The sequence below is a fragment of the Lethenteron reissneri genome, chromosome 53 (genome assembly GCF_015708825.2).
Source record: "Lethenteron reissneri isolate LAM-NWPU_2019-01 chromosome 53, ASM1570882v1, whole genome shotgun sequence".
In the NCBI taxonomy this organism is placed as follows: domain Eukaryota; kingdom Metazoa; phylum Chordata; class Hyperoartia; order Petromyzontiformes; family Petromyzontidae; genus Lethenteron; species Lethenteron reissneri.
In genome coordinates, this window is record NC_083831.1 from 5,460,685 (window position 1) to 5,476,481 (window position 15,797).

The following is a 15,797-nucleotide window of genomic DNA, read 5'->3' on the forward strand; positions in this document are numbered from 1 at the left end:
CTGGCCCATGCCTTCCAATCACTCCAGACCAGGTGTCAGCATCATGACCAACTCGGGCATTGAAGTCACCCAACAAGATGACTCTACACACACACACTCACCTACACACACACTCACACACACACACACTCACCTACACACACACACACTCGCTTTACACAGAGACTCGCCTACACACACACACCTTACACACACTCACCTACAAAGATCCCCATGTAGCTTAAATAGCAAGTGCTGTTAGCAAGTAGCACCTATGAAGGTCAGAACGGCGCACGAGGGAGTGGGTGGCCGGTGCCACGCCCGGCCGCCTTTGTCTCCCCAGTGGCGATGTTTACTACACATCGCACCAGGTAGTCATTTGAGGCTGAGTCAACCTAGGGGAGGCCCAAGACCGGTTGCCCGTGTTGGCCGTGAGCAGGAATCGAACTTGTTTCGCAAGATTTGTAGCGCAGCGCGCTAACCACTACACTACCACAGATACACACAGATACACGCACAGACGCACACACAAAGACATACACACAGATACACACAGACACAGACAGATACACGCACAGACACACACACATAGACACAAGCACAGACATACACAAATACACACACAGATACATACAGATACATGCACAGACGCAGACACAAAGACATACACACAGACACACACAGACACAGATACACGCACAGACACACACACAGAGGCACACCAGACACAAATACAGATGCACGCACAGACACACACACACAAGATGCACGCACAGACACATAGACACAAGCACAGACACAGACAGATACACGCACAAACACACAGACATACACACAGACACACACAGACAGATACACACACACACACAGATGCACGCACAGACACAGATGCACGCACAGACACACACACAGATGCACACAGATACACGCGCACACACACAGATGCACGCACAGACACACACGCACACACACACAGACACACACACAGATACACGCACACACACACAGATACACAGATACACGCACAGACACACAGACACACGCACAGACACACACACGCACAGACACATCCTGCGACGGTCATGAGCGATCTATTTTTAAGTGTCCAGGAATAAACACTCTGGCAGGAGGCCCCACACGCTCACACTCGGGGGGGGGGGGGGGTCTTGTCGGTCTCCATCCTGTAGAGTGTAGACGGACACCCACACACACCCACACACACATATACAAAGATCCCCCGTATAGCCTGAACAGACTGTAGGGGCAAGTGCTGTTAGCGAGCACCTATGAAGGCCGGAACGGTACACGAGGGGGTGGGTGGCCAGCACCACGCCCGACCGCCTTTGTCTCCCTAGTGGCGATCTTTACACACCGCACCAGGTACTCATTTAAGGCTGAGTCGACCTAGGGGAGGCCCAGGACCGGTTCAGATAATCGTCACTGGTGTTAGCCGTGAGCGGGAATCGAACCCGGGTCGCCAGGTTCATAGCGCAGCGCGCTAACCGCTACACTACCGCTCCCCACACATATACACCCACACACACACCCGCACACACACACACCCACACACATATACACCCACACACATATACACCCACACACCCACAGACACACCCGCACACACACACCCGCACACACACACCCGCACACACACACCCACACCTACACACAACAACAACCGCCATTCGCCACTCCAGTCTCAGCAGCAGCGTCTCCAACCCCTCCTCTGAATGAGCAGCTATTACCAAATCATCGGCATACATAACGTGGTTGACCAATAGGGAGCCATCCCTTGATTGCACCCGGACATCGATCAGCCTGCCATTATATCTGTACCAAATGGAAATTCCTCCGGTACAGCTATTGAAGGCTTCACGAACTACGTGGTCAAAATAGATGTTAAATAATGTGGGAGCCAGAGGACATCCCTGTCGCACCCCAAGGTGTACTGACTCCCGGCCACGTAGTTTTACCCGGGCCCGCTCACCATCATGAAGGTCCTTAATGATCGTGAGCAGAGGGTCAGGGTCTCCGAAAGCACGAAGAACAACCCAGAGCCCAGGCCTACTGATGGTATCATAGGCCTTGACCAGGTCAATAAAGCAGAGATGTAGGTCTTGTTGGAATTCCCTACACCTCTGCTGTAGCAGACGGACAGAAAATATGGCATCTGTGCAGGACCGCCCTTTCCTGAAACCACATTGGGGCTCCGCAAGCCTCTCCTCAGCGTGCCTAGCAAGGCGATGTTGAATAATCCTTGCCAGGACCTTTCCCGGCACACTGAGAAGTGAGATGCCCCTGTAGTTGTTACAGTCTGTGCGGTTCCCCTTCTTAAAGAGGGGGACCACCAGGGCATCCTTCCAATCCTGCGGAACCCGTCCAGTGGTCCAGACTGTTGTTATGATGTCATATAGGGCAGTCTGTGCACAAACGCCACCCTCCCTGAGCATTTCGCTTGGGAGATCATCTCTGCCCGATGGGGTAACTGTGAACCAGATGGAGTAACTGTGAACCAGATGGGGTAACTGTGGACCAGATGGAGTAACTGTGCACCAGATGGAGTAACTGTGAACCAGATGGGGTAACTGTGAACCAGATGGGGTAACCGTGAACCAGATGGTGTAACAGTGAACCAGATGGAGTAACCGTGAACCAGATGGGGTAACTGTGAACCAGATGGGGTAACTGTGAACCAGATGGGGTAACCTCGAACCAGATGGAGTAACTGTGAACCAGATGGAGTAACCGTGAACCAGATGGAGTAACTGTGAACCAGATGGGGTAACTGTGAACCAGATGGTGTAACTGTGAACCAGATGGTGTAACTGTGAACCAGATGGGGTAACTGTGAACCAGATGGGGTAACCTCGAACCAGATGGAGTAACTGTGAACCAGATGGGGTAACTGTGAACCAGATGGTGTAACTGTGAACCAGATGGGGTAACTGTGAACCAGATGGCGTAACCGTACACCAGATGGGGTAACCGTGAACCAGATGGGGTAACTGTGAACCAGATGGAGTAACCGTGAACCAGATGGGGTAACCGTGAACCAGATGGGGTAACTGTGAACCAGATGGGGTAACCGTGAACCAGATGGGGTAACTGTGAACCAGATGGGGTAACCGTGAACCAGATGGGGTAACTGTGGACCAGATGGAGTAACCGTGAACCAGATGGAGTAACTGTGCACCAGATGGAGTAACTGTGCACCAGATGGAGTAACTGTGAACCAGATGGAGTAACCGTGAACCAGATGGGGTAACCGTGAACCAGATGGAGTAACTGTGGACCAGATGGCGTAACCGTGAACCAGATGGGGTAACTGTGAACCAGATGGGGTAACTGTGAACCAGATGGGGTAACCTCGAACCAGATGGAGTAACCGTGAACCAGATGGGGTAACCGTGAACCAGATGGGGTAACCGTGAACCAGATGGGGTAACTGTGAACCAGATGGGGTAACTGTGGACCAGATGGAGTAACTGTGAACCAGATGGGGTAACCTCGAACCAGATGGAGTAACTGTGAACCAGATGGAGTAACCGTGAACCAGATGGAGTAACTGTGAACCAGATGGGGTAACTGTGAACCAGATGGTGTAACCGTGAACCAGATGGGGTAACTGTGAACCAGATGGCGTAACCGTACACCAGATGGGGTAACCGTGAACCAGATGGGGTAACTGTGAACCAGATGGGGTAACCGTGAACCAGATGGGGTAACCGTGAACCAGATGGGGTAACTGCGGACCAGATAGACAACACAGATAACAAGATACGCAACGAGAGAGAAAAAGGTGACTTTTGTTTAATATATATATGTTTAATGTTTGTATTTTGGCGACATAAAATATACTTTAATAGGAGCATTGCCTATTTATATATTTATTTTTTTATATTTTAACATTTTGCGACCGACAAGGGTGAAGCTCGCCCACGTGATGCTTGAGAGGCCTCGCCGCCCCCCCCCCACGTCTCCTCGCGATTGTCACTCGGCACGAACACCCCGAGAGCGCATCAATGCTGCCCTGACAGCCCCATCAACTCCTTGCTGCTCTCATCACTTCACCATCTCCCTGCTGCCCTCATCACTCCACCATCTCCCTGCTGCCCTCATCACTCCACCATCTCCCTGCTGCCCTCATCACTCCACCATCTCCCTGCTGCCCTGACAGCCCCATCATCTTCCTGCTGCCCTCATCACTCCACCAGCTCCCTGCTGCCCTCATCACTCCACCAGCTCCCTGCTGCCCTGACAGCCCCATCATCTTCCTGCTGCCCTCATCACTCCACCAGCTCCCTGCTGCCCTCATCACTCCACCAGCTCCCTGCTGCCTTGACAGCCCCATCAACTCCCAGCTGCCCTCATCACTCCACCATCTCCCTGCTGCCCTCATCACTCCACCAGCTCCCTGCTGCCCTGACAGCCCCATCAACTCCCAGCTGCCCCTCATCACCCCATCATCTCCCTGCTGCCCTCATCACTCCACCATCTTCCTGCTGCCCTGACAGCCCCAGCACCTCCCTGCTGCCCTCATCACTCCACCATCTCCCTGCTGCCCTCACAGCCCCATCATCTCCCTGCTGCCCTCATCACTCCACCATCTCCCTGCTGCCCTCATCACTCCACCATCTCCCTGCTGCCCTGACAGCCCCATCAACTCATTGCTGCCCTCATCACTCCACCATCTCCCTGCTGCCCTCATCACTCCACCATCTCCCTGCTGCCCTCATCACTCCACCATCTCCCTGCTGCCCTGACAGCCCCATCAACTCCCTGCTGCCATAACAGCCCCATCAACTCCCAGCTGCCCTCATCACCCCATCATCTCCCTGCTGCCCTCATCACTCCATCAACTCCCTGCTGCCCTGACAGCCCCATCAACTCATTGCTGCCCTCATCACTCCATCAACTCCCAGCTGCCCTCATCACCCCATCATCTCCCTGCTGCCCTCATCCCTCCACCATCTCCCTGCTGCCCTGACAGCCCCATCAACTCCCTGCTGCCCTCATCACCCCATCATCTCCCTGCTGCCCTAACAGCCTCATCATCTCCCTGCTGCCCTCATCACCCCATTATCTCCCTGCTGCCCTAACAGCCTCATCATCTCCCTGCTGCCCTCATCACCCCATCATCTCCCTGCTGCCCTAACAGCCCCATCAACTCCCTGCTGCCCTCATCACCCCATCATCTCCCTGCTGCCCTGACAGCCCCATCATCTCCCTGCTGCCCTCATCACTCCATCATCTCCCTGCTGCCCTTCCACACGACGCCTCCATATCAAGAGAGGACAAAGCAGCCCACACCACCCTCTCTCTACTCTCAACAACAACAACAATCATCATTAAGGCTCTTTTTCCCCTCTTACAACTCTCCACATTGTTAATTTACCGTGACCCATCTTTTAAAAAAAAAAAAAACACAAAAAACTGACGATAATTATTTTGGCGATTGCTGCTGCCGCCGCTGCGTTGGCAGTGGTTTCAAAAGCACAACGATGACAATGGCCTGCGTACATCCGTCAAGAACAACTGCGTGCGTGTGTGTGTGTGGCCTTAAAAGGACAAAAAAATATATATATTACAGGCGACGTTTCGGGCTACAGACCTTAGTTCAAAGCGCACAAACGGCACGTCGGCACGCCGACATCGAACAAATGCGGCGGTCACCGCGGCCGTCTGGAACGTTCTTCCCTGCGATTGGGAGCTTTGCAATTCTTAAATCATCATCGTCGTCGTCATCGTCGTCATCGAGATTGACAAACTCGTTACTTTAGAACTGCTGCTTGCGTCTAGTTCGTTGTCTTCCCCCCCTCCCCCCCCGGCACCTCAGATTACCACGTTTGGCTACGTACGGTGTGAAAGAAGTTCAACTTACATACATGGATAGCCAAAGACTCCTCACACAGAGACCCATAGACTCATCACACAGAGACCCATAGACTCATCACACAGAGACCCATAGACTCATCGCACAGAGACCCATAGACTCATCACACAGAGACCCAGACTCACCACACAGAGACCCATAGACTCATCACACAAAGACCCATAAACTCACCACACAGAGACCCACAGACTCATCACACAGAGACCCATAGACTCCTCACACAGAGACCTATAAACTCACCACACAGAGACCCATAGACTCACACAGAGACCCATAGACTCATCGCACAGAAACCCATAGACTCCTCACACAGAGACCCATTGACTCATCACACAGAGACCCATAGACTCACCACACAGAGACCCATAGACTCACACAGAGACCCATAGACTCATCGCACAGAGACCTATAAACTCACCACACAGAGACCCATAGACTCACCACACAGAGACCCATAGACTCACCACACAGAGACCCATAGACTCACCACACAGAGACCCATAGACTCACACAGAGACCCACAGACTCATCACACAGAGACCCATAGACTCACCACACAGAGACCCATAAACTCACCACACAGAGACCCATAGACTCACCACACAGAGACCCATAGACTCACACAGAGACCCACAGACTCAGCACACAGAGACCCATAGACTCATCACACAGAGACCCACATACTCACCACACAGAGACCCACAGACTCATCGCACAGATATCCATAGACTCACACAGAGACCCATAGACTTATCACACAGAGACCCATAGACTCACCACACAGAGACCCACAGACTCACACAGAGACCCATAGACTCCTCACACAGAGACCCATAGACTCATCACACAAAGACCCATAAACTCACCACACAGAGACCCACAGACTCATCACACAGAGACCCATAGACTCCTCACACAGAGACCTATAAACTCACCACACAGAGACCCATAGACTCACACAGAGACCCATAGACTCACTCACACAGAGACCCACATACTTACACAGAGACCCATTGACTCATCACACAGAGACCCATAGACTCACCACACAGAGACCCATAGACTCACACAGAGACCCATAGACTCATCGCACAGAGACCCATAGACTCCTCACACAGAGACCCATTGACTCATCACACAGAGACCTATAAACTCACCACACAGAGACCAATAGACTCACCACACAGAGACCCATAGACTCACCACACAGAGACCCATAGACTCACCACACAGAGACCCATAGACTCACACAGAGACCCACAGACTCATCACACAGAGACCCATAGACTCACCACACAGAGACCCATAAACTCACCACACAGAGACCCATAGACTCACCACACAGAGACCCATAGACTCACACAGAGACCCACAGACTCATCACACAGAGACCCATAGACTCATCACACAGAGACCCACATACTCACCACACAGAGACCCACAGACTCATCGCACAGATATCCATAGACTCACACAGAGACCCATAGACTTATCACACAGAGACCCATAGACTCACCACACAGAGACCCACATACTTACACAGAGACCCATAGACTCATCGCACAGAGACCCATAGAATCCTCACACAGAGACCCATAGACTCACACAGAGACCCATAGACTCACTCACACAGAGACCCACATACTTACACAGAGACCCATAGACTCATCACACAGAGACCCATAGAGGGCTACGTACGGCGCGAAAGAAGTGCACACAGCACGTGTCTCTCTCTCTCTCAGGAGGCAGGAGTGGAGGGGCACGTGTTGGAGGGAGGGCCCAGGCGTATCGACATCAGCAGCAGCTCCCTGGCGAGAGCCGATGACGATGACGGAGACGATGGTGATGGCGATGGTGATGACGGAGACGATGACGATGGCGGAGCGGCGGGCGAAGACGCGGATCGCGATATTTTGACGAAGGGGGTTGAAAATGATTGTTGAAAAACGTCATTAAAATTATGAAGATTAACAATTATTATTTATTGATTTATTGTTGAAAATTATTGTTGAAAAACGTTATTAAAATTGTTAGGATTAACAATCGTTATTTATTAATTTATTAAGGAAAGCTGTCTCGGGTGTGGACCAATCAACTTCAAGGACAGTGCACATTATCAGAGTTATGTCTTTTGTTTGTATTTATGACTGCAGGTATTGCGGTCTATGCAAACATGACTCCTTGCAAAAAGGTGTCAGTTTTGTTGCCAGATAGAAGGGTAAAGAACCAATTATCATATTTTTACTGGCAAATGAGGTCCCCATAGTATTAATTTATTGTTTACAATTATTATTGAAAAACGTTATTTAAAATTATTATGATTAACAATTATTATTTATCGATGTATTGTTTAAAGTGATTATTGAAATAACTCTGTTATTTAAAATTATCGCAAATTCTTATTGAAAATTATAATTATTTCTAATCATTATTTAAAGTATTATTTCATATTATTATTGAACATTATTACTTTTGAAAATAATTCTTTAAAACAGGCTTATTTGAACCCTGATCTTTTACCCCCCCTTCCACTGCCGCCCCCTTCCCATGTCAGAGGTCATCTTCACCCCCCCCGTAACGCGTCACAGGAGTCATCCGCAGACCTCACCGGTCACCCCGACCACGTGGTCGGCTCGTGCGCTCAACAGCGCCGGTTACCCCCCCCCCTCCACCACGACACCCAGGCACACGCAGAGACACTTGGGGACATCCAGTAAGATCCGTCGCGAACGCGAGGGCAGTAAGTTGCCTTGCGGGGGGGGGGGGGGGGGGGCACGGGTTGGCGGTGGAGGGGGGGGTGCGCATGAGATACTGACCGATTGGCGCGGTTTGGTTACGTACGGTGCGAAAGAAGTTCAACGCACGTGCGTACATACACACGCTACGTACGCACGGGGAAGGTTTCATTCCCCCCCCCCCCTACCGGCTGCTCGCCCGTGCCGAGCCGGGAAGCGAAACCGCGTCTGCAGGCCGGGGAGGGGGCCAAGCAGGGCCAGGGGGCGTGGCCAGAACGACGCGTTGGTTCGTTGGCCACGCCCATCGCGCGTGACGTCAGTTGGCCACGCCCATCGCGCGTGACGTCAGTGGGCAGGGCTCGGCTCGGCTTCAGAAGTGGAAAAAAAAATCAACGCCGGAACGGCTCGGTTGTGTCCAGTGGAGAAGGGAGGTGAATCTGTCGCGGGTTTGCGCCGACCGTTCTCACCGCGGGGATTTAAAAAGTGAGGGTGCGCCTGGCGCCAAACGCCGCGGTGCCACGGTGGCCAGGAGATGTTGACTACCTCGCCTGGTACGCAGGAGGTCGTGGGTTAGATCCCGACCCTGACGATGCCTGTTGCTGTATATTTGGAGTTTGCGTGTTTCTCTCTATATCATCATCACGGTGGCTAGGAGATGTTAACTGCCTCGCCTGGTGTACAGGAGGTCGTGGATTCGATCCTGACCCTGACGCCTGCTGCTGTATATGTGGAGTTTGCGTGTCTCTCTCTCGCATCATCATCATCATGGTGGCTAGGAGATGTTAACTACCTCGCCTGGTGTACATGAGGTCGTGGATTCGATCCTGACCCTGACGCCTGCTGCTGTATATTTGGAGTTTGCGGGTCTCCCTCTCATCATCATCATCATCACGGTGTCTAGGATATGTTTGTTGTTATTGTTGTTGCTGTGCTCGTGCATGAACCACGGATCTCCCTTTTGTGAAATAGCCGGGAAAATGCGGCTACACGGTGAGATCATCGTCATCATCATCGTCATTATCATCGTCATCATCGTTATCATCGTCGTCGTCATCGTCATCATCGTCGTCATCATCATCGTCATCATCATCGTCATCATCATCGTCATCATCGTCATCATCATCATCGTCATCATCATCATCGTCATCATCGTTGTCGTCATCAGCGTCATCGTGTAACAACTCAAATAAACTAAAACTCCGGGACACCCGGAAACATTCAAGGAGGTCTAAAACACACAGACACCTTTGGGTGTACAGCCACCGGATGATTGAAGACATCGAGAGACACGTCCAAGACGTCTGGAGAAAGCCTTGGACACCTCGAGAGAGAGAGGGGGAGACCGCAGGGAGACTTGGAGATACTCAAGACTCCCCAGAGACCGTCAGGGACACTTAGGAAGATTGGTGATTCGAGAAAACTGGAGACGCAGAGACACCCCAAACTTTGAAGACACCTCGAGACAACCCCAGAGATGCTCAGGGACACCCAGCGAGTTTGGAGAGACTCAGGGACATCAGGGATACACAGGGACACCCAGGGACACCCAGGGACACACACAGACACACACTGACACCCAGAGACACCCAGTGACACCCAGGGACACCCAGGGACACCCATTAAGATTCAAAGGACCGTGCCGGAAGACTCGCAGGGAGACACGCCGGGAGACACGCCGGGAGGCACGCCGGGAGACACGCCGGGAGACACGCCGGGAGACACGCAGTGAGACATGCCGGGAGACACGCCGGGAGACACGCGGGAGACACGCCGGGAGATGCGGGGAGCAATGGTGTCCGCTTCAGACGGTGGTGGTGAGCGCCGGCTCCACCGAGTGGCACCGCAGCAGCGCCCTCCTGCGGCGGCGGGCCCATCAGCCCCGCCGGCCCCACGGGCACCACGTGGGCCACGCTCACCTGGGGCCCCGGCCCATTGAACCGGCCCCCCGCGACCCCCAGGCCGCCGGGCCGGCCCCCCCACCAGCCACCGCCGGCCTGCGGCCCCGCCACTCCGGCGCCCGGCCGCCCCCCAGCCCGGTCCGAACCCCGTGCTCGCCTTGCCTTGCTGCGGCCTCGCGTCGCCGCGGAGCCAGGCGTCGCCACAGTAACCGTCTCCGAGGAAACCGTCCCTGAGGCAAACGGCGCTACCCGCGTGCATCGGGTTGCCGCGGAGACCGTTGCTGCCGTGGGGGAGCTTGGCGACGCCGTTGGAAACTGTGCCCCTGGAAACCGCTGCGGGGGAAAGCGTCGGCGTGGAAACCGTCAGCGTGGAAACCGTCGGTGTGGAAACCGTCGCCGCGGAAACCGTTGCCGTGGAAACTGTTGCCGCGGAAACCGTTTCCCGCCGCCATCGTTAAAACAAAAGCCGTCGCCGCGGGAAACCGGCATTCCCTTGCAGGGGTCCTCCACTGCCGAAGCGGTTGTCGTGGGAAACCAGCGGCGCTGGGGTAACAGCGGTCGGCCGGGCGAAGCCACCACCACCACCCACCATCGTCGTCACCGCCGCCATCGTCATCGTCGTCGTCGTTGTCGCCCGTCGCAGGACCCCGGGCAGCCGCAGCTCGTCACTTCCTCGCAGCAGCAGCAGCAGCTGCCGCAGCTTCGCCCACGAGCGGCGCCCAGTCCCCGCCGGCGTCGCCGGCCCGGCACAGGCGGCGCACGGACAGCGGCGCCGCGTAGTCCGCGCACTCGGCCGCCGCCCGCCGCCGCCATCTTCCCCCTCTCGGCGGCAAAGAAGTCCCAGATGGAGCGGGAGGACGTGGAGACGAGCGGACGCCCCGTGCCGCCGCCAAAACCGCCGCCGCCGCCGTCGCCCCTGTTCCGGCCCGGCGCCCCGAACGTGGTGGCGCGTTTGAACGGCGCCGACTCGAATGGCGGCGGCGGCCGCCACTCGGCGACGCGGTCGAGCGACGCCGACTTGCAGCGGCGCACGGCGGCCTTCGACGGCGGCGGCGGCTGCGGTTGCCGCTGTTGTTGCGGCTGCGGCTGCTGCTTGTTCGCCGCGCGCTTGCCCGCGTGCAGGCGCCCGCCGGTGAGGGAACTGCGAGACGCCGCGCACGATGCCGTGCTTCATCGGCGGCACGCTCGCCACCAGCCGCGTCGCGCGCCGACCCGGCGGCGACGGCGACGGCGGCGGCGACGGCAGCGGCAGCGGCGGCGGTGCTGCCGGTGGCGGAGGGGGACGGAAGCTTTCGAACTGGACGCGATGACGACGACGGCACGGCGATTGCGGTCGGGAGGACATGAGGCAGGAGGAGAGGAGGGGGAGGAGGAGGGGGAAGAGGGGGGGAGCGCAGCGACAACCTCACGCTCATCTCGGAATCTTCTCCGGCGGCGGCGTTCGCCGCGGCCGGGAGCGACGGCACGGAGGAGTTCCCTGCTGGACGACGACGAGGACGAGGACAGCGAGGAGGAGAACGAGGGCGGCGGCGGCCTTCGACGAGGCGAGCGCCGGGGCCTTCGCCGCCACCCCCGCCGCCGCTTGCCGCCACTTCCTCCTCTCCAGGAGGCGGGCGATGTAATCGTCCGGCTTGCCGGCCGACGGGAGACGCTCGGCAAACGGCGCGGGCGCGGCGCGGCTTCTCCGTCGGTGGAAGTTGCGGCAGGGGCGGCGGATTCTCCAGTCGTGCACGCTCCGCCGGATGATGTGCCGGATGAGTGCCGGATGATGTGCCGGCTTCACCGGCGTGCTCGATCGGCTCGATATGCCGGGACGTCATGCCAGACCGACCGGATTTTGCCGGACGTGCGGATCCCCCAGACGCGCCGGATGCGCGGGGAGAGCTCCAGCCGCGCCGGAATTGGCAAGACGCGCGAGGTGTTGGGGGCGTGCCGGAGTTGTCAAGTGCACCGGCTCCTCGGGTTCGCTGGATTCGGTGGAATCGCCGGGGGGGGGCGTCGCCGTCACGGAGAGCAGCAACAGCGCGGGGCTCTGGATGGCCACGGCGTGCAGCCGCGCTCGGGTAGCGGTACAGCCCCGAGCCGTCAAGGCTGGGCACGTCCCCGAGCAAAGCGGCGAGTGCCGGGGCTCACCGGGGATGCTACGGAGGGGGGGGGGGGGGGGGGGCCCGGTGGGAAAGGGGGGTTAAGGGAGGTGACGGTCACCAACAACCGCGCAAAGACCCCCCCCCCCATGAAACCTCATTATTAGGAAGACACTGGAGCTATGCACTTTTAAATCATCTCTATTGAACACCAATTTATTTTAAACTGCGTTGTGTTTAGTTTTGTTGTTCCTTCTCCCCCGCACCTCCGTTTAGCGCGGTTGGCTACGTACGGTGCGAAAGAAGTTCAACATACACACTGCCCATAGACTCAACACTGCCCATAGACTCAACACTGCCCATAGACTCAACACTGCCCATAGACTCAACACTGCACCATAGACTCAACACTGCCCATAGACTCAACACTGCCCATAGACTCAACACTACCCATAGACTCAACACTGCCCATAGACTCAACACTGCCCATAGACTCAACACTGCCCATAGACTCAACACTGCCCATAGACTCAACACTGCCCATAGACTCAACACTGCCCATAGACTCAACACTGCCCATAGACTCAACACTGCCCATAGACTCAACACTACCCATAGACTCAACACTGCCCATAGACTCAACACTGCCCATAGACTCAACACTGCCCATAGACTCAACACTGCCCATAGACTCAACACTGCCCATAGACTCAACACTGCCCATAGACTCAACACTACCCATAGACTCAACACTGCCCATAGACTCAACACTGCCCATAGACTCAACACTGCCCATAGACTCAACACTACCCATAGACTCAACACTACCCATAGACTCAACACTACCCATAGACTCAACACTACCCATAGACTCAACACTGCCCATAGACTCAACACTACCCATAGACTCAACACTGCCCATAGACTCAACACTGCCCATAGACTCAACACTGCCCATAGACTCAACACTGCCCATAGACTCAACACTGCCCATAGACTCAACACTGCCCATAGACTCAACACTGCCCATAGACTCAACACTGCCCATAGACTCAACACTGCCCATAGACTCAACACTGCCCATAGACTCAACACTGCCCATAGACTCAACACTGCCCATAGACTCAACACTGCCCATAGACTCAACACTGCCCATAGACTCAACACTGCCCATAGACTCAACACTGCCCATAGACTCAACACTACCCATAGACTCAACACTGCCCATAGACTCAACACTGCCCATAGACTCAACACTGCCCATAGACTCAACACTGCCCATAGACTCAACACTGCCCATAGACTCAACACTGCCCATAGACTCAACACTGCCCATAGACTCAACACTGCCCATAGACTCAACACTGCACCATAGACTCAACACTGCCCATAGACTCAACACTGCCCATAGACTCAACACTGCCCATAGACTCAACACTGCATAGACTCAACACTACCCATAGACTCAACACTGCCCATAGACTCAACACTGCCCATAGACTCAACACTGCCCATAGACTCAACACTGCCCATACTCAACACTGCCCATAGACTCAACACTGCCCATAGACTCAACACTACCCATAGACTCAACACTGCCCATAGACTCAACACTGCACCATAGACTCAACACTGCCCATAGACTCAACACTACCCATAGACTCAACACTACCCATAGACTCAACACTGCCCATAGACTCAACACTGCCCATAGACTCAACACTACCCATAGACTCAACACTGCCCATAGACTCAACACTGCCCATAGACTCAACACTACCCATAGACTCACACTGCCCATAGACTCAACACTGCCCATAGACTCAACACTGCCCATAGACTCAACACTCCCCATTGACTCACACACTGCCCATAGACTCAACACTGCCCATAGACTCAACACTGCCCATAGACTCAACACTGCCCATAGACTCAACACTGCCCATACTCAACACTGCCCATAGACTCAACACTACCCATAGACTCAACACTGCCCATAGACTCAACACTGCACCATAGACTCAACACTGCCCATAGACTCAACACTGCCCATAGACTCAACACTACCCATAGACTCAACACTGCCCATAGACTCACACTGCCCATAGACTCAACACTACCCATAGACTCAACACTACCCATAGACTCAACACTGCCCATAGACTCAACACTACCCATAGACTCACACTACCCATAGACTCAACACTGCCCATAGACTCAACACTGCCCATAGACTCAACACTGCCCATAGACTCAACACTGCCCATAGACTCAACACTGCACCATAGACTCAACACTGCCCATAGACTAACACTCTCTCTCTCTCTCTCTTTTTTTTACTTTTAAACTATTTTATTGCCGCCAGCAGCAACAGCACTGGAGGCGATTTCGACACGCAATACAAAGTCAGCAGCAACAACTAACACATCAAACACAATAAAAACACGCGCGCTGTGGCGATGGACGTGGCCAAAAGTCTCTCTCTCAGCTCACTCACCAGGATCGCTGTGATCCCAGCTGCCCGGGGTCGTGACCTGCTCGTCGCTGCCCTCTGATTCGTCGGATTCGGAGCCGACGCGGCGATCGGGTCCTCCGCTCCACTCGGAGAAACCTGCCGGGTTCACAAAGTCGCCGCTGTTACTGGTCGCGAGCGGGAACTCAACTCGGGTCCCCGGTTCTTTGAGGTGCAGTGCGCTAACCACTACGCCACGGTTCCTCGTGCACACTCACGCGCACAAAGACAAAGATCCCCCGTGTAGCTCTTGGGGCAAGTGGCTGCTAGCGAGTGGCAGCCACCGATGAAGGCCGGCACGGCGCACGACGGGGCGGTTGGACAGCGCCACGCCCCGGCCGTCTTTGTCTCCCCAGTGGGGATGTTTACACTCTGCACCGGTTATTGATTTAAGGTCGAGTCGACCTAAGGGAAGCCCGGGACAACACGCACTCACTCGTGCACGCTGTAGGCGGGGAACGAGTGGACCAATTTGAGTCCAGAAACTAGCCCCGACTTTAGTCAGTCCACTGCTGGATGATGGCCTCCCTGAGCCGTGCGGGTCATGGGGAGTTGCACACTACACGTGCCCAATGATTGCTCAACACGCTGTCCCATCTAACCCGGCTACCCTACCTAACCCGGCTACCCTACCTAACCCGGCTACCCTACCTAACCCGGCTACCCTACCTAACCCGGCTACCCTACCTAACCCGG

General features: G+C 55.0%; 1 protein-coding gene across 1 annotated transcript in view; it reads right to left on the bottom strand.

The window, feature by feature from the left end:
- The window catches only part of LOC133356205 (uncharacterized histidine-rich protein DDB_G0274557-like), a gene marked incomplete at its 3' end in the record, with an annotated part of 35,888 nt that extends 24,931 nt beyond the window's left edge, over nucleotides 1-10,957 (bottom strand). Inside the window, 2 exon segments of the mRNA XM_061573581.1 lie at nucleotides 10,449-10,735; nucleotides 10,822-10,957. Of these exon segments, the coding sequence (XP_061429565.1) occupies nucleotides 10,449-10,735; nucleotides 10,822-10,957 (423 nt within the window).
- Between the last annotated feature and the right edge of the window lie 4,840 nt (nucleotides 10,958-15,797).